Source organism: Fusarium odoratissimum, assembly GCF_000260195.1.
Source record: "Fusarium odoratissimum NRRL 54006 unplaced genomic scaffold supercont1.15, whole genome shotgun sequence".
In the NCBI taxonomy this organism is placed as follows: domain Eukaryota; kingdom Fungi; phylum Ascomycota; class Sordariomycetes; order Hypocreales; family Nectriaceae; genus Fusarium; species Fusarium odoratissimum.
Window position 1 is genome coordinate 63,639 of NW_022158701.1, and position 18,293 is coordinate 81,931.

At 48.9% G+C, this 18,293-nt stretch overlaps 9 protein-coding genes and 1 non-coding gene across 11 annotated transcripts; 5 read left to right on the forward strand and 5 right to left on the reverse strand.

Moving 5' to 3' along the window:
* Nucleotides 1-1,498: 1,498 nt before the first annotated feature.
* On the forward strand, nucleotides 1,499-2,138 carry FOIG_09203 (dynactin 5; the record flags this gene model as incomplete). Its single annotated transcript, XM_031209400.1, has 2 exons — nucleotides 1,499-1,537; nucleotides 1,587-2,138. 2 exons carry the CDS (start codon nucleotides 1,499-1,501, stop codon nucleotides 2,136-2,138), a joined length of 591 nt encoding a protein of 196 aa, XP_031060487.1.
* A 709-nt stretch (nucleotides 2,139-2,847) lies between these two features.
* On the forward strand, nucleotides 2,848-4,142 carry FOIG_09204 (uncharacterized protein; the record flags this gene model as incomplete). Its single annotated transcript, XM_031209401.1, has 2 exons — nucleotides 2,848-3,288; nucleotides 3,334-4,142. The coding sequence occupies 2 exons, from the start codon at nucleotides 2,848-2,850 to the stop codon at nucleotides 3,946-3,948; spliced, it is 1,056 nt and encodes a 351-aa protein (XP_031060488.1). The 3' UTR covers nucleotides 3,949-4,142.
* Nucleotides 4,143-4,706: 564 nt separating this feature from the next.
* Nucleotides 4,707-6,256, reverse strand: FOIG_09205 (uncharacterized protein). Its single transcript, XM_031209402.1, has one exon. The coding sequence runs from the start codon at nucleotides 5,905-5,907 to the stop codon at nucleotides 5,353-5,355; it is 555 nt and encodes a 184-aa protein (XP_031060489.1). The 5' UTR covers nucleotides 5,908-6,256; the 3' UTR covers nucleotides 4,707-5,352.
* Nucleotides 6,257-6,793: 537 nt separating this feature from the next.
* On the reverse strand, nucleotides 6,794-8,842 carry FOIG_09206 (methionyl aminopeptidase). The gene is made up of 4 exons (XM_031209403.1): nucleotides 8,531-8,842; nucleotides 7,304-8,442; nucleotides 7,168-7,254; nucleotides 6,794-7,117 (listed from the first exon to the last, which is right to left on the reverse strand). Exons 1-4 carry the CDS (start codon nucleotides 8,571-8,573, stop codon nucleotides 7,061-7,063), a joined length of 1,326 nt encoding a protein of 441 aa, XP_031060490.1. The 5' UTR covers nucleotides 8,574-8,842; the 3' UTR covers nucleotides 6,794-7,060.
* Nucleotides 8,843-9,042: 200 nt separating this feature from the next.
* FOIG_09207 (uncharacterized protein) lies at nucleotides 9,043-12,058 on the forward strand. 2 transcript variants are annotated; one of them, XM_031209405.1, is made up of 3 exons: nucleotides 9,272-9,309; nucleotides 9,369-10,190; nucleotides 10,249-12,009. In XM_031209405.1, exons 2-3 carry the CDS (start codon nucleotides 9,753-9,755, stop codon nucleotides 10,927-10,929), a joined length of 1,119 nt encoding a protein of 372 aa, XP_031060492.1. In that variant the 5' UTR covers nucleotides 9,272-9,309; nucleotides 9,369-9,752; the 3' UTR covers nucleotides 10,930-12,009. The 2 variants fall into 2 exon arrangements, with proteins under 2 accessions (XP_031060491.1, XP_031060492.1); XM_031209404.1 differs by having other exon boundaries at nucleotides 9,043-10,190; nucleotides 10,249-12,058.
* FOIG_09208 (uncharacterized protein) lies at nucleotides 11,140-12,032 on the reverse strand (the record flags this gene model as incomplete). The annotated part of the gene is made up of 3 exons (XM_031209406.1): nucleotides 11,941-12,032; nucleotides 11,791-11,820; nucleotides 11,140-11,744 (listed from the first exon to the last, which is right to left on the reverse strand). The coding sequence occupies exons 1-3, from the start codon at nucleotides 12,014-12,016 to the stop codon at nucleotides 11,140-11,142; spliced, it is 711 nt and encodes a 236-aa protein (XP_031060493.1). The 5' UTR covers nucleotides 12,017-12,032.
* A 494-nt stretch (nucleotides 12,059-12,552) lies between the features above and the next one.
* FOIG_09209 (uncharacterized protein) lies at nucleotides 12,553-13,400 on the forward strand. Its single transcript, XM_031209407.1, has 2 exons — nucleotides 12,553-12,791; nucleotides 12,840-13,400. Exons 1-2 carry the CDS (start codon nucleotides 12,633-12,635, stop codon nucleotides 13,059-13,061), a joined length of 381 nt encoding a protein of 126 aa, XP_031060494.1. The 5' UTR covers nucleotides 12,553-12,632; the 3' UTR covers nucleotides 13,062-13,400.
* Nucleotides 13,092-15,457, reverse strand: FOIG_09210 (uncharacterized protein). Its single transcript, XM_031209408.1, has 4 exons — nucleotides 15,095-15,457; nucleotides 14,693-14,952; nucleotides 14,556-14,644; nucleotides 13,092-14,498 (listed from the first exon to the last, which is right to left on the reverse strand). Exons 1-4 carry the CDS (start codon nucleotides 15,137-15,139, stop codon nucleotides 13,345-13,347), a joined length of 1,548 nt encoding a protein of 515 aa, XP_031060495.1. The 5' UTR covers nucleotides 15,140-15,457; the 3' UTR covers nucleotides 13,092-13,344.
* A 676-nt stretch (nucleotides 15,458-16,133) lies between these two features.
* FOIG_09211 (uncharacterized protein) lies at nucleotides 16,134-17,534 on the reverse strand. The gene is made up of 4 exons (XM_031209409.1): nucleotides 17,154-17,534; nucleotides 16,952-17,105; nucleotides 16,573-16,902; nucleotides 16,134-16,519 (listed from the first exon to the last, which is right to left on the reverse strand). Exons 1-4 carry the CDS (start codon nucleotides 17,409-17,411, stop codon nucleotides 16,266-16,268), a joined length of 996 nt encoding a protein of 331 aa, XP_031060496.1. The 5' UTR covers nucleotides 17,412-17,534; the 3' UTR covers nucleotides 16,134-16,265.
* Nucleotides 17,535-18,118: 584 nt separating this feature from the next.
* FOIG_09212 lies at nucleotides 18,119-18,209 on the forward strand. The gene has a single exon. It is a non-coding gene; the product is annotated as a tRNA-Pro (tRNA).
* The last annotated feature ends 84 nt before the right edge of the window (nucleotides 18,210-18,293 follow it).

Below are 18,293 nucleotides of genomic sequence, written 5' to 3' on the forward strand. Positions count from 1 at the left end.
AAACGCAGATTCACCCACCGTCGTCTGAACTTGTAACCTCTCAGGTATCAACTCTTGTAATCCTTGGCTCAGATCGGACAGAGCATCTTCCGCCCTGCGCCCCGCGGGCCAAGACGGTAAGTTACCGTCTACGTAAGTATGTGTATACTACTAAGACAAGGACACGATGTTATAAGCGGGAAGGGCAAGGATGCAAGAATCGTAAGAGAACAAACATAGCTATCCAATATTATAAGCAAGGTCCGGGTTCAGGTCCGGGGTCAACCACCTGCATCTAGAATGTGGTATTCGAGCATGTACGGACAACGAGTAATGTAGGAGATACGGAGTAGGACCTAGGGAGGAATCTAATAGTTTCTACAAGTCTCACCTGAAGATGAGAAACTTGGACAAAAAGTAAAAAATGATAATAAAAATAAGAGAAATCTGAGAAGCCATCTAATTTATCTCAAACATCGGGCCCTGGCAGTTTCAGCTATGTTCTAGTGTACGCTACTGCACGAAACGACCGAGTCACTTTATAACTCATTTCCACTGCATCTCCCTCACATGAATTCGTATTGAAAAATTAAAATTAAAATCCAAAATTTCGAAAATGCAACATGGTCATAGATAATTGAGAATACAGAAGGAGAGACGAGAATAGAGAAGAATTGGGGAAATTAACCGCTCACAACCGCTCCGAGAGCTATAAGTGGTTCATTCGGCGCACCCTTCTCTTGGCTTGCGGCACGGGAAGAACTGCACTTTTTTAGCGGGAGGTTGGAGTCCGTTTCCTTTTATCGTATACAAACTAAACTGTTTGCGTTTAGTTCAAAGGATTCTCAATTCCTTAGCTTAGGTTTAGCTTAGGGTCAGAGTATCATTGGCTATCCAATTCGAGGAGCTGGGTTGAGAGGTTGGTGTAGGACAAGACTCAATCGGACCAAGTGTGGGAATTACAGCAATCTTGTGACACACTCTGGATGTTTGTTATATGCAGGTAGTAAAATATGGAGATGCTTGATGAGGTGTTGGTTGGTAATCTACTGATTGCGGTTGGCAAATGTATCGCTTGTTGGGTTTATCAGTTGTTGGTCATGACGGCGCTTGAAAGGCCAAGGTAGGCATTCAATGTTGGCTCTAACGTCTTTCAAGGCTCAGCAAGGCTTTCTTTGTTCTGAAATAGCATCATGTTGGTAAGATTGTTGCCAGCTCATTACCAACAGTACCTCGTTAGTAGTTTTCTCATTCAACAGCGAATTGGATTCTGTTACACAGCATACCATATGATTCGATAATTACAGCATCTATTTACTTGGTACGCGTTGCCTTGCGTTGCCGTGCCTTGGCTTTACTGCATCTAATTGAGGCCCCCGTCGCCTGCGTAAATGCGGCCCCACTTGTCCATGACATCGGCCTAGCGACCGCCAAAACAACTCCAACACCGCCCGATCTCTCCTCCATCTCCGTCTCCGCCTCCGCTCCGGCCCTCCACCGGCTTCAAGAACCGCCCAACATGTCTCGCCGACCTCCCAAAGGCGAGTACATCGAGACCGTAAGCTACTCTGCGACCTCCGAATCACTCGATGCTAACGCTGTTATAGGACACAGGTAACAAGGTCGCACGCAAAGCTGTCCTTGTCGGTACTCAGAACATCATGCTCGGCGGCAAAACCGTCATCCAACCTGAAGTCATGATCCGCGGTGATCTCGCTCGGACAGCCACATCGTCATCCTCTGGTAGCTCGCCAGCGAACAACACAGCCGTCGCCATAGGCCGATACTGCTTCTTAGCTCGAGGTGTCCTGCTGCGTCCACCAGGCCGCATATACAAGGGCGCTTTTACATACATGCCACTGCGCATAGGAGACCACGTCTTTGTTGGCCAAGGGACGGTAGTGCAAGCTGCAGCTGTGGGAAACCATGTGCAGATCGGAAAGGGGTGTACGATCGGAGAGTTTGCTATTTTAAAGGACTACGTCAAGGTGTTGGATGGGACGGTTGTGCCGCCGAGTATGGTCATTCCGAGCTTTTCTATCGTTGCGGGACAGCCGGCTAAGGTTATTGGGGAGATTCCCGAGGGAGGTTATGATGAGTTTGAGCTGAGGGACATGTACAAGACGGTGGGAAATAATCCCCATCCTCCAGCGTCATGAGAGTGTCGCGACCGGCCACGGGTCGGTGTGAAATCAGCAGAGAGGAACATATGCGTTATACGTTAGGAGGCGACGAGTTTGGTACAAATTAGGACATGGCGGAATGGGTCATATCACAAAGCGAGATCATCATCCACAGCACATACCTACGACTCTACGGCACTCAGGACGACGCGGATGATGCACCAGGCAGGGTTCTTTCCTGAGGTTCAGCGATTATTGGAACAAAGGAACATATCGCCATTCTGTTGACCTTGATGGCTAAAGCTAGGCTCCCAAAAGACTGCCTGGAGAACCCTGAGCATACAGACAGACGGGGTGATATTTGAAGGAGGATTAAGTTAGTTATTTAGATAAATGTCAATGATACCCTTTTATGCGTATTCCTTTATTGCCGATATGTTTCATCTCCTATTGTTTCTACGCTCCGCTTTCGCTCTGATCAAGCGTCATCTGACCTACAATCAACAATAGAGAACCGTATGCCGTAACCACGACGATACTGTTTGAACGTGGCAATGCCTCTATTGTCCGTCTGCAGTGCTTGGTCATCACTCTTCTGCCCCGTTTTCTTATCCTCTCGCACATAAATTTACGCGACTCTCCCTCCACCTCCCATCATCAATTCGATCCAGACACATATCTCAGCCAGATCCCTTCATTCTCTAACAACAATCACTCAGAATCACGACATCATCGACCATCAATCATGTCTCCCCCAGAGCTCCCCTCCAAGCTCGTCACCGTCCCCTGGTCCGAGGGCCTCAACGTCGAGGCCTACTCGCGCAGGTCCGAGCCATCCCCAGGCCCATTCGCTCTAACCGTCCCTCACGCCATCATCCGAAACACTCACCTCTATAACCAGCTCCGCTACGCTAAAGAACTCGACAACCGATCCCTCAAGGACGTCATCGGTCCACTCTGCGAGGAGATCGCGCAGTATCAGAAGCAAGACAGCAATGAGATGTATGATCTCTCCAAGACCATCGTCATCAAGTATGGCGAGACTTCTCTCCGCGTCATCCGTCGTATGTGGGACCTCAACCTTGTCTACAACTCTCGCCCTGAGATTCCTGGCGACATTCCTCTTGTCTTCGCTCAGGGTACTTGGTCTGGTACTCTCTGCGACACTGTTCTGTACCGTATGCATGTCCGTCTTCTTCGCAAACAGCTCAACAATGCTCTCGCCGCTTAGTATGCCGAGGACTTCAAGATTGCGAACCATAACCAGTTCATGAACGGCGCCTACATCACCAACGTTCTTACTCAAGATCACCGCGACCGAGTCGAGCGCGCCGCCGAAGAACGTGAGGTTCTGTCCGCTGTGTGGCAGGAAGTGGTTGGGAACTCTAAGCCCAAATTCTCTATCTCTACGTCCCTTGGCATGACAAAGGAGTCTGCCCTAGAGCTCTGCATCGAGACTGTCGAAACTTTCCACGAGACTCTTGATAGAATCTCGGATGACAAGGAGTATGAACTTCATAAAGGGGATACAGAAGAGATTCACCACCATCAGGCCCGTCAACTGCTGCACATTGCAGCCCGGGCTGCTGCCAACTGGGAATCTCGACAGCCTGGATCTTCAGACAATATTCTGTCTGTGTACTGTGAGGATATGCTCCGGCGCCGTAGGAACGAGATCCGCAAGCAGAATGCGGAACTGCGGCAGCAGCTTGAGGCGATTCTGGGAGATACTCGTGGAGGACAGGTCGGGATGGGGAGCGATGGTGAGAGCGAATATGACAGTGATGATGAGTCTGAGGAGTCTGATGATTCTGATCTTCCTATGTTCGATCACTACGACAACTAGGGAAACTCACTCTTCTAAGGGTTCTTGATCTTGTTGCCTCATTTGTATTACACATCACCAAAGAGTGATCCATTTCTTGACAGGGGATCAATATGGAAGTTCAACAAAATACTTCTCACAGGGATTTGAGAGCAGACGGCAAAGAACAGAGTATAGGTCTGGGATTGGGGCAGATCAGTGCAAATTGCATTCAGTTGCTATATCATCTAGATGGCAACACTGGCTAGCGAACTCTCATGGGTTTCATAGTATATTGCGACATTGAACAACTTCGGCCTACGTGCCAGGACCAACAGATAGTATTGTGTCATCAAAAGTAGTTTTCTCTCAGCATGGTGCGGTTCTTTGACTTGGTCAGAAGTTTTACTTCTCCATGAGGGCTGGCTATGTAAAGTTAATCATCCTCATCAGGTGCAATTCTTTAACGCCTCTGATATCATGACAGCGACTTGAGAACCGAGAATTAGGCAATTTAGTGATTATTGGGCATGAACATCGTGATATCTCATTCACCTCTATGAAGCCCCAAGCCTCAGAATTTGTACGGACTGAACTTCATGACGCTCAGGAACTTCTCATAAAGTTATTTACTATACTCGGACCAACACCAAATTCCGTCCTTGTTCTGCAAGCCATACCCAATTCAAAAAAGTTATAGAGTTTCATCCAAGCCCAATCTAATCATAGAACAAAGCATCGGCTTCCGACAATCCCATCTTTAAACTTCCCTAGTCACCCACCCCTTCAAACCGGCCGCTGCGGGGAAAGAAGGGTCACGAACCACCGATGCTCGGCCGGATGGGAACGGAGAGATGAAGGTGTGAGCCATTCGGCACTAGAAATAGCGAATGCCGGGCAAAGGCCGTTGAGAAGCGATCAAGTGTGGGTGAGTGCATATGGTGTGTGAGATCGCTTCAGCCGAAGCGGCTATGTTAGTACCAAGGTTAAGAAATAGTATTGTATAGTCATCACTGTGGGTGGAATAGCAGTTTATAGTAATAGGTTTCATGATTAAGTATTCTAATCAGTGATTCTATCAAGAAGCCCGTTCTAGGCGATGAACCCGAGGCAATTCCTCGGGGTCCATGTGCTCTCGACTGTCTAATAGACCGGGGGTATAGTCCGAACAACTCCAAAACGCAAGGCATTGATGTAATAAGATGTATCATGCCGAAATGAGCAAAATCCTCTTTTTGTGTATAACTTTTGAACAACCTTCTAAACGCCAATAAAATGCTGCAAGTGTCATCTACTCCTCTTTTTTAATATCGCGCGCCCGTCTTTTATGCCGTGTCGTCGTTAAATAGTGTAGCGGTGAGTAGTGGAGATTGGTGTCGTGTGCAACCCTTGGAGATAAGGTATTGCGGGTCGGAGATAAGGCGTGATTCATATGTGATGGGAAACTCATAGAATCTGGCGCGCCTTCTCCTCGGCGAAAGCCTTGCGGCTCATCATCAGAACGCGCTCGAAGCCCTCACGGCCCTTGACAGCGTTCTCACGGAAGCGAGACACCATGGTGTCCTCGATGCTGTTCTTAATTCGCTGCCAGCCACCGCAGAGAGCAGTGATGTTGGCGTTCTGGATGAACTGTGTTTGGTGGTCGCCGAGGGGCTTGTATACGACCTCCTCCTGAACGTTGACGAGGTTGCTCCATGTCAAGTTCTGGCTAACCATGGTGACGGTCTTGTTGATGGGGTCGACGTAGCTAGCCTCATACATGAAGCTCTCGTCGCCAGTACCACCGATGATGGTCTTGATCCAATCGGGCACGGTTTGCTTGCAGGTGATCAGACGCTCGGTGCGAAGGATACCGGTCGCGGGGTCGACTTCGCGGGAGAGGGTGTCGACGGCAATGACATGCTCAGACTTGTTGTTCCAGGGGCCGTACTTTGTCCAGTTTGCTGTGGACACCTCGTCCCAGGAGTAGTTGTATGTGACCTTGTTGCTGAAGACCTTCATTTTGATTGATGAAGGCTCGTTGAGGTTTGTCGCAGGTGGTTGTGGAAGATAGAAGTTGCTCGCGTGGGAGTCAGAAACTTTTTTTTTCGGGTGTAGAAGCTAAAAGCTTTTCAAAGAAAGAAGAAACTCGTTCTTGTGAAGAGTCAAAAAATCAAAGATGTAAAAGAAAGTACACGCCTTCCTTATTATATCAGTCGCAGAAAACGAAGATATACAAGATGCTCCAGTGGCGATGGAGAGTGACGGAAGTGAGGGTAAAGATGAGCGCTGGACGGAGATGGATGGCGATGCGGCCTTTTTAATTGGGGACACCGCCCTGACTCCTCTTTCTACGAGCCTCTAAGAAAAAAATATTCCATGTGAAGGAGGGTACTCGCTATCGCCGGCCATCGGCTCTGGGCCCGAGCACATCCGCGTTCAGCCACTAAACCCGATACGACGCAGAGCTAACCCTACACGGCAAAGCCTCTCGATCGCGATAAAGCCTCGGGATATCGAGATGCGGTGATTGGCTCGGTCTGCAGGAGGAGGTCGGAGCTCGATTTCTGGTCTCGTGCATTGCTGGAAGAGCGACTGTGCCACAGAGTGGCGAGTGCGTCAATGATGGGGAAAAACCGGAGAACGATGAAGCTAAGCGTTGGTGATCAAACGTCAAGCATTGGTCAACTTGTCACTGTGAGGCTCGATATGGGGAAGGGATTAACGCGGGTGAGAAGATCAAATTTCAAGGGTCTTGGTCTGTGGAATGTACAAGAATCGATACAGAAACTCAAGATAGCATCAGTCATTTTCTGTGGTATTCCAAGATTAGATAGATCGATCGATCATCTTGCAGCCGTCAAAATGGGCAGTTGATTGCATTGGGGCTCATAACTACGCAATTTATCAACGTAGCAATGCATAACCTGCCAGGTTCTTGCATAATGATGTTGTCGGTATTCAGGCTATTGGCCGCTGTAATGCTTCATCATTTATGCCATAAACCAATCTACAAGTCTTCATACGTAGTTGGCTATGCCATAATGCCATATATTCCTAACGTAAATCATATTTTGTGTTTATTTACATAGTCAAACTTGTTCGTGTCGAAAGAGGAGAGTCATATTTCAGAGTCCATCTCACAATCCGCTCCATGGCATAGTAGTAGATCCGTCTAGTAGTCATCTCCACGGCTGATGACCTCCTTCACGGTGGGTCGAATCAGGATGGTCTAGGATCTGTTAGTCACTATCACCAGCTGCACATCAATGATTCACTTACATGCTCAAACTGAGCAGTGTACGAGCCCTTCTTGTCACACAAGGGCGGGTACGCTTCGACGATACCAGCATTGACCAGGTTGTTGAGCTTTAAACTGTTAGCAATAGTTCTTTTCCCTGTGAATTCCAATACATACTCCAAGTAGATACTTGTCCTGGCCAAGACGGTCCAGATATCGACGGCAGAACGGCAGAGTGCCAAAGTTCTTGTTAATCACGTTGAGCAGCGACTTGGCCGAGCTCAAACGGAGATCGACGTGCTGCGAGTCTCCTCGCTTAGCGTAGTGCGACGTCTCCATATCGTCGCGGACGTATCCGTTGCCAGTGCTTCCAAAGGTCTCAATGGCAAAGACATCGCCTTCCTCCATCTTGGTCTGATCGTTACTCTTGACAATGGGTACGGCCTTGGTTCCGTGGATGCTGTAGGGCAAAATGTTGTGGCCTGTGAGGTTGCGAATACTTTTGACGGGGTAGGTGGTTCCGTCGATCTCAACCTCGAAGCTCTCCATAGTCTCCTGGATGACACCACCAATTTCGCCGACGCGTGCATCGATGCCGGCCTCGCGAATACCAGCGTTAGTGGCCTCTTGGACGGCCTTGAGAAGGTTGTCGTACTTGTTGTCGAAAGACATAGTAAAGGCAGAGTCGACAATACGGCCGTTGACGTGGACACCGAAATCGACCTTCATGACATCCTCCTGCTGGAGAACCATCTTGTTACCGGCATTGGGAGTGTAGTGCGCGGCGCAATGGTTGAGACTAAGACCACAAGGGAAACCCATACCAGCCTTGATGCTGTCACCCTCCTCAAGTCCAGCGTGTCCAGTAAGAGCACGAACACCATCCTCAATGCCCTCAGCGATCTGAGTCAAGGTCTGTCCGGGCTTGACATTCTTCTGAGTCCACTGTCGGACCTGGCGATGAATCTCGGCTGCCTCACGGTAGTCGGCCAAGAAGTCGCTGTTCAGGTTATCGAGATGGCGCTTCTCCTCATCGGTAGTTCGGTAGTTGTTCTCGTCCTTGTATTCAACCTCCTCTCCGTGGGGATAGGACTTGTTAGGGAACAACTGGCTGACCTGGACTCGAGGAGGGTCGCTCTGGCTGGTAGGGTTCTTCTTCTTCTTCTTGGGCTTTCTCTTCTTCTTCTTTTTGGCGGCTCCCTCGGCGGGAGCGGTGCCGTTGGCTTCGTCTTCGGAATCATCTTCGCCGTGATCGTCTCCGGCAGCGTCGGTCTTTGATTGTGTGTTTGCGCCGGGCTTCTGAGAGCCATCGGCCACTGCGGGGCAATCGTCGTCAGTATTTTTGGCTCAGACATTTTCACGTGATAGTTCACCACTGAGTAGACAGTATACGAAGAAACTTACCGTTGAGCTCCTTGAGAGCTTCAGTGGGGACTTGAGCTGCCATCTTGGCTAACTGCGCATGAGTGAGAGCTGCAAAAAAAGAGAGAATTTGGTGGGAGAGTTGGATGAGTGGGAGGATGGCACACCCCACCAAGATTTTGACTTCTATCGACAGAAATACTTGGACGGACTTTGCTCTCGATGGGGACAAGCATTTCTGTCTGGTCTAGTCCCCGCTGACAGATTTTTGACATGACGAAAGTGGATTGGACATCCATGCCAATGATACGCGAGGCGGTTAATTGTTAGAGAACGACTGAGGCCTCGAATATGGATTGGACCATAATTGATACTGTTGGTGTTTATAAATAGTGCTCGAGCTGTCGTAATCGGCAATTACTTACAGCCCATGCCTTTACCAAACATCGAACTCTTAGTATATCTTGTGATGACCTATGGATATAAATGATGGTTGATGATCTATGTCATGGCTTGGTTTCACAGCACTGTATTGGCGTTGTAGACGTGGTACTGCCCGACCTTATGCTGTGACGTTTGCCATGGCTGTCAAGCGTGTTTCAGTGAATTCAGAAGCACTCCTGTTCCTGTGATAAGACGCTGATCTTTTCTCACGCCGCGACCCTGCAGTACCCAATTTGTACTAAAAGACCTTTAGAACCACTAACAAGTTATTTCTCAATACACTTACTCAGAATGGAGATATTTTTCATGCCTCCAGTCGGTACAAAATGGACGGTTTCACAACACCTCCAGGGTATCCAATCCCCTGGCAGTCCAATGTATGACCTCACAAGCAGCCAGAAATCAAGCTAAAACTTACCCTGCCGCTGAAATTCAGGGCATCGTCAGCCAAACAAGGGTAGCCACCAGGTCATAAGTCAGTTTGCCGCTTCATGGACAAGAAACCCGACCCGACCTAAAACGCCACGTCTCCCCCCTTTTCTCAGAACCAGGAATCTCGTGATAACTTCATAAAACCTCCCTCTTCACGAATCTAAGCCACTGTCATTCCGTTTACGCTTACGACGCAGCGAAACTCCTTCTCCACTGCGGCCGGTCCCTTATAAGCTGGAGACCGTTCTGTTAGCGGCGCCACTCACGGGCCGCTTGTATGCCCCTCTGCGATTGGGTTCCCTCACTTAATTAAGCTCAACTTCCACTGCAACCTTGGTCTTTCACGACTCGCGATATCTCTTAGTTTTTGAAGATCTCCTGGACCAACATGACGGACAACCATACAGAGGCTAAAGCCTCAACCACCACGAAATCTCCCATTGAGCGCAAGCCCGTGGGAGGCATCCCTCCTGAGAGTCCTTCCGTCGAACGAGCCCCGACTCTTCCTCCACGACCAGCGCAAGACTCTGACGAAAAGACCTCTGAAGCTCTAAAATGCGATACTTGCTCTGTACCTGAAAAAGCTGGTTCTACAAGAAGCAAGTCTCCTCCTACACCGATCAAGGTCGACAAGACGCAGCCCGAAGACTTTGAAGGCGAACTTGCGACGAATAACGACTTACCCTCTGCCGAAACCCTCAAGAAGATCGAAAACTACATTGTTCTCGACAGACACGGAAAATCGCACCCCTTCAAGACCCTTTACACTGGTAGCAACGTTGCACGACGCGTGCTCATCATCTTTGTTAGACATTTCTTCTGTGGCGTATGTCGTGACCCCTTCGTCTCGTGGTCGTTTCATGTTACTGATATTGTCCCTCTAGAACTGCCAAGAGTTTCTGCGCTCTTTGTCCGAGGCTATAACTCCCGAAGCTCTCTTGCGACTACCAGTGAGCACATTCATTGCGGTTATTGGGTGTGGTGATCCTGCGCTCATTGATATGTATGTCAATGAGACAGGATGTCGCTTTCCTGTATATACCGATCCGACAAGGTCCCTTTTCGACGCCCTTGGCATGTCCAAAACGCTGCAACTAGGCACCAAGCCAGCCTACATGCGCCGAAGCATGATGCACAGCATTGTAGGCAGCATAGTCCAAGGAGTGAAGCAAATACCAACTGGAAACGTTCTCAAGATGGGTGATCAGCGTCAAGTTGGCGGCGAGTTCCTCTTCGAACCCCGAGACATCCTCACACCCGTCTCAACACCACGAGACGAAAAGGCGAAGCCTATTAGCGCATTCGAAGAAGCAGAAGAACGAGGCCCAGACTACGATGGAAACGAGGAGAAGAGAGTTACATGGTGCCATCGAATGAAGACGACGCGCGATCACGCTGAGATTCCTGAGCTCATTGAAGTGCTGGGTCTAGACCAGACCACTACCGCTGGACGGGATGTGAGTCGTGGCTCGATCACTTCAGCGCGCAAGGGCAAGGGACATAGCATGGCGCAAGAGATTCGCAAGCTGAGCGCGGAACGATCTAGAACATCGAACGAAACATGATGCGACTGCCAACTGAGTGGGCTACTGGATTTGAGCAAATTTGAGCATTTCTGGTTCTTATTACAGCGTTGGAGTAGGTTTTGGTTATATTGGCATAGCTTGCGTTTTGGAAAGACTACGATGATATGGTTAGAGAGACTTAGAAGAGATATCCTTTGACATTGGCTGATAGAATGCACAAAGTATTTATTATTTCTCTATTCAGGTCTTCTATTCATGCACCCAACTTCCGTCTTCGCGACTTTGGATCACTTCATCTACTGGAAGTCTAAAGTCAATGATCTCTTTACCATTGACTAGATCATTCTCCATGGCCCTTCTATCTCCCTCCTCAAGACCCTTCACAATACCTGCTCTTACATGTCTCTCTCGAAGTCGCCTCCTCGCAACCTCAAAATCCACCTCAACGAACCAGACCTCATCAAGAAGCTTCGCCGCATCTCTCCAAACATCCTGATCTAGCGCAAGGTAGTTCCCCTCAAGCACAACAACACGATGCTCCGGCTTGACGACAATATCGTCATCTCGAGGATCTTTCAGCGCATGATCAAAGGATGGCGCAAGAATTGGCTCTGGTGGAATTGGCCTCTTGGAGAGTGCTTGGACAAGGGTGAGGAACTTGGATGCATCGAAGGTAAAGGCTGCGCCGCGGCGGAAATGGGCGGTATCAGGGTCTGGCATAGCGGAGAGGGCGGCGCGGGTGAGATGGAAGCCGTCCATGGGAACGAATGTTGCTGGAGGAGGAGAGGAAGGATCTGAAGAGGAGGCGCGGGCATTGATTCGGTCGGTGATGATTTGTGAGAAGGTCGTTTTGCCTAAAGTTGTGAGTGTCGAGACTTGAAGTCGAATGGCTTTACTGACCTGAGCCGGGGATACCAGCAACGCCGATCACTAAGAGTGTTAACCAGATAATCCATTTGGTCCGGTGTGAAGTATATCGATGTAAAGAAGGGTAACGTCTCAGCTCATGAGAGCTCTATTGAAAGAAGATGAGAGCTGACAAGTACTCACATAATCTCTTATCCTTTGGCGTTTCCTCATACTTCTTCCACGCCTTCTCGACGAGCCTTTCAACCTGGCTCTCCATATTTGCGAATTATGTTAAATGAGAATGAAATGAGTCGAAGAAGTGACCAGGAGCTTGAATGTCGTTGGAATATGCCCCGCGTCGAGACGTTGCCCCACGTCGTTACATCACAGCTATCCACCCCTGTAAATCCAGGGATTGATAGCAGCAGTACTTCACAATCAGGTGTAACTTATCTCATACCTATTCACTATTACTCAGACCAAGGGACGGTATGTGTGTGACCGTAGGGGAGGTAATAAAACTTAGGATATAAAATTCCAAATGATAAGAAGATTAAGGTAACTCAGCTTAAATGTAGAGGCCTCTTTAATAAGTTTATTTCAGAATCGTTCACTTACTTGCTCCCCGGGGGACGAGGTCTATACCCATCTTATTTACAAGACGAGAAATCATACCCAGACGCACAGCATATGAGGCTTAGTAGTGACCTTCATATTAACAAGGAACTCAAACTGAAACTATACAGAGATTCACTCCGCAGCAGTCAAGTAGTCAAGGCCTTTGCCATCCAACCATTACACATCAGATCCAAGTGGGTCCTATCATCGACCCAAAAACTCAGTCTCTACTTTCCTTCCTTCATCGTCATTCACAGCCAAAACTAAACCACAAAATGGATGAAGAAGATCCCCTCGCCAACTTCGCCTTCGCAGATGTATCTTCAGATGAAGCCGATGAAGCAGAGGCGACAAAGTCCCGCCGCACAGGACAGTCAGAAGAAGCTTGGCGAGTAGTCCAGAAGGAGTACCAGGCAAAGGTTGAGAACGGCGATGTAAGTGAACCTTGGCGTAAATAGGGATATCTACTGACTTGGGAAAAGATTTACCAGAAAGTTAAGCTCCCACTTGGCCCTGACGCCACCAAGATGGACATTCAGGAGGTTATCCATGCCGTTGAAGAACACTACTTCTTTCACCGTTATAGAGAAGCTGAGCAACTTGCTGCCGACGCCTTGAAGGATGGCCAAGGACTCGACCGTGACTCTAGACAGTTGCTGGAAACATATAAAGACAGATGTCACGAGAAAAACGAACAATTATAAACATATTCACACAACCAGCAGTGAAAAGGATCCAGACAGCTTGCTTAATTACGCTGGGTACGCTGGGACTATCTCAATTTCTACAAACATGCCTTAGTCGCTTCCATTGCCTGTAGATAGGCCAATCTCCAAAATTACCCTTGAAAGCATTTGTTGGAGAACCTTCATTACAGCAAATGCCCCAACTACCAGGCCCAAAAGAGAGATCCTCTACACCAAATTAAGTCACAGCCTTCCCCAAGCTTTCTGTTCTCGTACATAGCATAGCATAGCGGCATCAGTCTCAGTACTTGATCGGGCCGGTGAAGTTGCCTTGGTATGCCGCCGGCTTTTTGGCGAAACGTGAAGCACCCAAGCCCTTAGGCATACCGACCACAGAGCGGTTGGTTGAATCCTCCACCTGCTCGGCGGTTGCACCACCAAGACCCTTGGCATTGCCATTCACAGGGGTTTCGATTGCGATGGTATCTCCGAGGTTCGAAGCAAATTCATGGGAGACCAACTTGCAACCCACGTTGAACATGGAACGAATGATGGCCAGGATATCCTCTCGCACTTTCTCATCGCACTCATGCAGGAAACCGTGACCGAGAGCCTGTTCGAGGATTTCATACTCGAACCCATTCATAGTCTCACCGGAGCGGTTCCCCAGGGCAGCGAATTGCTCCAGAACCTGGCGTAACAACTGACTCAGCTGTATGGTCTCATGCCCCACGCTGGGAATGTTGTTGTTAGCTGCTGTTCCCCAATCGTCATCCGCCATGATAAGGGGCTCTTGATCCGCAGTGGGTGCCTGTTGAGATGGACCATTGAAGACGGGAATGGAAGTATCGGATGCCGTGCTTGCAACGGGGCTGGAGGCCATCAAGAGGTCGCCGTCTTCCTCTGCCTTGTTGCTTTCCTCAGTATTGTCAGCAACCTGAGACTCGCCGATGTCTTGTTCCTTTTGTTGATCCAGCAGAGCATTCTGGAGCTTGAACAGGTTGATCTTGAAACCTTGCGCGTCGCCAACTGTAGCGAATCGAAGCTTCTCGGAGAAGGGCCTAGTTTTCACTTTGATGGTACAAAAGACGCCGTCAATGACAGGTTGCTCGAGTTCAAGAGCATTGTAGATTCGAACGCCCTTAGAGTCGTTTTGAATCTCCAGAATACCGTCATTATCTGCATCTCGGATCTTGATGGCGACATTTGTGACGATACTAAGTGCCTCAGCCTTCCCTGGAACAAGGTGGCACTCTTTTCTGTACACGAGGCGCTCCGATGCAATAAGATCCTGGTCGTCCTCATTCTTCTTTTTCGCGACCAAAGGTGTACAAGAGGTGCCGTTTACAGAAGCAGCGTTCGCAGTGGTAGAGCTGCCGTTGTGAGTAGCAGTAGGCGGAGGCTGTTGACGATTAGTTCGAGTAGCTGTCTCCGTAGGTGGCGGGCCCCATGTCGCTATGGCCATATTAACATTGTAACGCTCAATTATGCTTGACACACAAGGCTTCTAACCAGGTGTTGTGGGTTTGAACTGAACGCGAGTTCCCCGAGACTGATATGAGGAGAACGTTCCGCGGGAAGCAGGGATAGCTGGAGCAACTCTGTCGAAGGCGTTAGAAGAACTCAACATTGTAGGTAGAAAGACTTACCTGTCAACTGTGATGTTCGGAAGTCTCTTTCTTGTCTGGCCTTTTGCCCAAGGTCGTGAATCTTCTAGCTCAAGGCCTTCCATACTTTGGGACTCTCCATCGTTGATCTTGGCAGCCCATTTGTTCTCGAGAACAGCCTTTGTAGTATCCGAATAGTGGTTGGTTCCATTGTTTCCGCTTGGGGCATACGTTGGGCGATCTGGTCTTCTCGCTTGATGGCTCAGAGGAAGTTCTTCCTGGCGAAAGCGAGAGAGGTCGGCCTACCAGGATTTGTCAGTTATAGCGTCGCCATATGGCTTGGAGAAGATGATAAAATGGTGCACCAGCAGCGAAAGCAGTTTCGGGAAAGGGATTGTATGCAAAAAAGACCCCGATGATGTGAAGGGACCAAGGAAGTCTTACCATTGTGACCGCCTTGACGGCATCTGGGTCAATACTGTTGCTCATTCTGACGAACGTGAACAGAACGGGTTGGAATGTGTTATAGAAGGGTGATGAAGAGCGCGTATTTATTTCCCCGTAGCGCTTGATGCAATGATAGGCTGTGATGGGCGCGCGAAAGAACTAAGAAGTGTTGAGGGATAGTGTTGTGAAAAAAGGACCAAGGGCAAAGACTCTATTTGAGTCAAAGAGAGGATTTATTGTGAAGCTCCAAGGGAAGGGAAGGAAAGGAAAGGTGCAGCCTCGCTCCTCCTCTCCGCTGTCGTGCGATGCCCGGGGCAACCACGAAGAGGAAGAGGCGAGAGGTAAATACCCGAAGAACTGTCAAGGTTTGACAGAGAAAGCGGGATGGAAGTAAGGTGTAACAGAAGGGAAATAGAAGATGGAGGACTAAACAATCTTTGAATGAAGAGCTATGTTGCTCGTTGCTGTGGAAAATTGTTGAAGGAGGGAAGAGAGAAGGCGAGAAGTGGGTGCGGATGCAATTTATACCTAGGCACGGAAGTGTAGCTAGGCCATGAGTCTCTGCAGCAGCAGAAAAAGCTGAAGAGCTTTAGGGAAGCCATACAGTGAAATGGCCCAAACTTTTGGAAGCTTAGGGATCGTTAATACTAAAATGATCTAAGTGTAGGGGCCCGAGGCGAGTGAGTCTTCGTGCAGGGGAGGCCATTCATACCTGTAGGTGCTTGCTTGCCCACTGGGATGCTATATGTGCCCGGGTGATGCTCAAGTGGATGTGGCTTGACAAACCTGCTTCTCCTATCCATTCCCACATCTCCCTCCCAGAGTCCTGGCCCGGTATATGCATGATCCATCTTTGTTCTCCTTTCGCTCCTTCGATGATAACGTTCCACCGGATGCACCGACCCTTACAGATCATCCTGACGGGAAGCTGCAGCTCGCTTCCTTAACTTCATCTACCAAGCAAGGATGCATCAAAGAATGCGTTATGGCCGCACTGGTGTGATAGGCCAACAAGACATAAGGTATCGACAAATGATGAACATTAACTTTAAGCAACAGCACAAACTACCTATGGTCAAAGACTGATAACGGACTGTTGCAGATCAAGGATTGAGCTCTCCTGAATCAAACCGCGTTCCATTCTATCCAAAAGCATCGTTGCCGACGATCAAGAAGCGAAATACTTCTCCCAGAATCCCTCAAGAGTCATCAACTTAGCACCGCCCGACTGTTCCTTAGCCTCAGCCGCCTTCGCCTTCAGCTCAGCAGCAGGGCTCAAATCATTAGGAACTCCATAGTACAAGCCGCCAGAGTACTGACAGAAACCGAACATGTCCTTGACAGTCTCAAAGGATTGGTCGCCGTAAGTCTCCATGGTCTTCCAGTTCTCGATGGGCACGAACCGAGCCTTGTTTCCTGTCACTGACAAGTCGTTAGCTAGGAGAACTCAGCAGCTGGAACCACATGGCGCTTACCTTTTTCAAATTCGGAAACAAGCTTCTCAGTTGTCTCGCTGGCGCTGATACCTTGGACAAGACGCCCGTTGTACTTCTTGGGATCGAGGAAGATGCCATGAACAAGATCACCATAGTCATCTCCAATCGAAATGAAGGGAATCTCTTCATTGCCGCCCCAGCGCGGAACATGGAGGGTGAGGTACCTCTCCTCATCAGTAGTGAAAGGGAAGCCGCCCAATGCTGGGGCAAAATCTTCCACAAGATGATTCTCCATGTACCAGCCTGGGCTGACAACGTTGACAGTCTCAAACCCCTTGCGCTTTGCATATTCTCCAACAGCATGCTTCACTGCATTGAATCAGTTTGGAGATGTGAAGTGGAAGAGAAGATAGCATACTGTCGAAAGCCTTGTTGGGAACCGCCCCTCCAGTGGTTTCAGAGGCAGAGGCCATACCGCTATACACAAAGTGACGGACTCCTGCCTCAGAGGCCGCATCCACGAGGCTCTTACCGATATCAAGTTCGGTAGGTCCACCTTCTTGGTTCATTGACTGCAACTGTGTCAGAGGAGAATCAAAATACTAATCTTGGTAGCTTACAGGATCATCCGAGTTTGTGTTGGCAAAGACTCCCCAGCTGCCCCTAAAAGCTTCAATCACCTCTTCCTTGACCAGGCCGTCAGCCTTGACGACCTCAACGCCATGCTCAGCGAGAGCCTTGGCCTTTTTGGAATCAGGATTGCGAGTGATTCCTCGGATCTTGAAGGATTGGGACTTGTTCTGAAGCAAGGACTGCACCACACTGCCGCCCTGAGAGCCAGTGGCACCAAAGACAGTAATGAGCTTGGGAGAAGACATCCTTTTGATTTAATAGGAGGAATAAGGGTATGATTCAAATATTGCGTCTTATGATTGAGTGTTGATGATTTGAAAGCTGATGATAAGACATTTTTCGTCTTCACAGATACGACCACTCTTATATAGCTGAACGATACCCTCAATATCAAAACCCAACTCCGCAGTTCACGATGCCATTGTCGTCACAATTTTGTGAATAAGTGATCTCGGGGCACGCGGCCACCGTAAGAGTCGGCGATTGAAGATATTGATTACTCCGACGGTCCATTTCCAGCAGTTGTGATATCGAATTGACCAACCAGAGGCCAGCAGGCTGGAATTGGAGTTTCTCATCATTTGTCTTGGCACTACTTTGCGGCTGTGGCTTGCACGACACCCACTTTGTGCGGTGTTGGTAGGGAGTGGATGTGATTATTAATTCCGCTCCAAATACTGCCATGGGAGATTTTGCGGACGAGCGGACTTGCACAGATGGGCTGAAGACTGATCTGATGATTATTATCTAATGAATACTGAGGGCTGAACATCCCATGATAGTATCTGAATGACCGACCTCTGCTGTTTTTCAATTGCTGACCACCCTGTCGCACAGCTCAGACATGATTATTCTACAAAGGACGCTCAATTTTATCGAGGTTCTGCTCTTAGACCACATTATTGACCCTGCCGTTCATCAACAGCAGCGCCAAATGTTCTGCTCCAACACTGGTCTGGTGGTCTAGTGGTATGATTCTCGCTTAGGGAAAACCCTACAGCACAGCTTGCGAGAGGTCCCGGGTTCAATCCCCGGCCAGACCCTTTCTTTTACACTTTTTGATCTTTAGTAAATCAACTCAATGGTTCTTTTTGCATTAGCGATCTCCTTGATGGCTGTTCTAAACC

Excerpts from the sequence above, each read along its gene's own strand:
- FOIG_09205 (XM_031209402.1), bottom strand. The coding sequence starts at position 5,907 with ATGAAGGTCTTCAGCAACAAGGTCACATACAACTACTCCTGGGACGAG.
- FOIG_09206 (XM_031209403.1), bottom strand. The coding sequence starts at position 8,573 with ATGGCAGCTCAAGTCCCCACTGAAGCTCTCAAGGAGCTCAACG. Across the intron at positions 7,255-7,303 it reads AGGACAAGTATCTACTTGGA|CTCAACAACCTGGTCAATGC; the intron begins GTATGTATTGGA and ends AACAGTTTAAAG. Across the intron at positions 7,118-7,167 it reads ACACTGCTCAGTTTGAGCAT|ACCATCCTGATTCGACCCAC; the intron begins GTAAGTGAATCA and ends AACAGATCCTAG.
- FOIG_09207 (XM_031209404.1), top strand. The coding sequence starts at position 9,753 with ATGACGGACAACCATACAGAGGCTAAAGCCTCAACCACCACGAAATCT. Across the intron at positions 10,191-10,248 it reads TTAGACATTTCTTCTGTGGC|AACTGCCAAGAGTTTCTGCG; the intron begins GTATGTCGTGAC and ends TTGTCCCTCTAG.
- FOIG_09209 (XM_031209407.1), top strand. The coding sequence starts at position 12,633 with ATGGATGAAGAAGATCCCCTCGCCAACTTCGCCTTCGCAGATGTATCT. Across the intron at positions 12,792-12,839 it reads CAAAGGTTGAGAACGGCGAT|ATTTACCAGAAAGTTAAGCT; the intron begins GTAAGTGAACCT and ends ACTTGGGAAAAG.
- FOIG_09210 (XM_031209408.1), bottom strand. The coding sequence starts at position 15,139 with ATGAGCAACAGTATTGACCCAGATGCCGTCAAGGCGGTCACAATG. Across the intron at positions 14,953-15,094 it reads CCGTCAAGGCGGTCACAATG|GCCGACCTCTCTCGCTTTCG; the intron begins GTAAGACTTCCT and ends AAATCCTGGTAG. Across the intron at positions 14,499-14,555 it reads GTTCAAACCCACAACACCTG|CGACATGGGGCCCGCCACCT; the intron begins GTTAGAAGCCTT and ends ATATGGCCATAG.
- FOIG_09211 (XM_031209409.1), bottom strand. The coding sequence starts at position 17,411 with ATGTCTTCTCCCAAGCTCATTACTGTCTTTGGTGCCACTGGCTCTCAG. Across the intron at positions 17,106-17,153 it reads ACACAAACTCGGATGATCCT|TCAATGAACCAAGAAGGTGG; the intron begins GTAAGCTACCAA and ends ACACAGTTGCAG. Across the intron at positions 16,903-16,951 it reads TCCCAACAAGGCTTTCGACA|TGAAGCATGCTGTTGGAGAA; the intron begins GTATGCTATCTT and ends GATTCAATGCAG.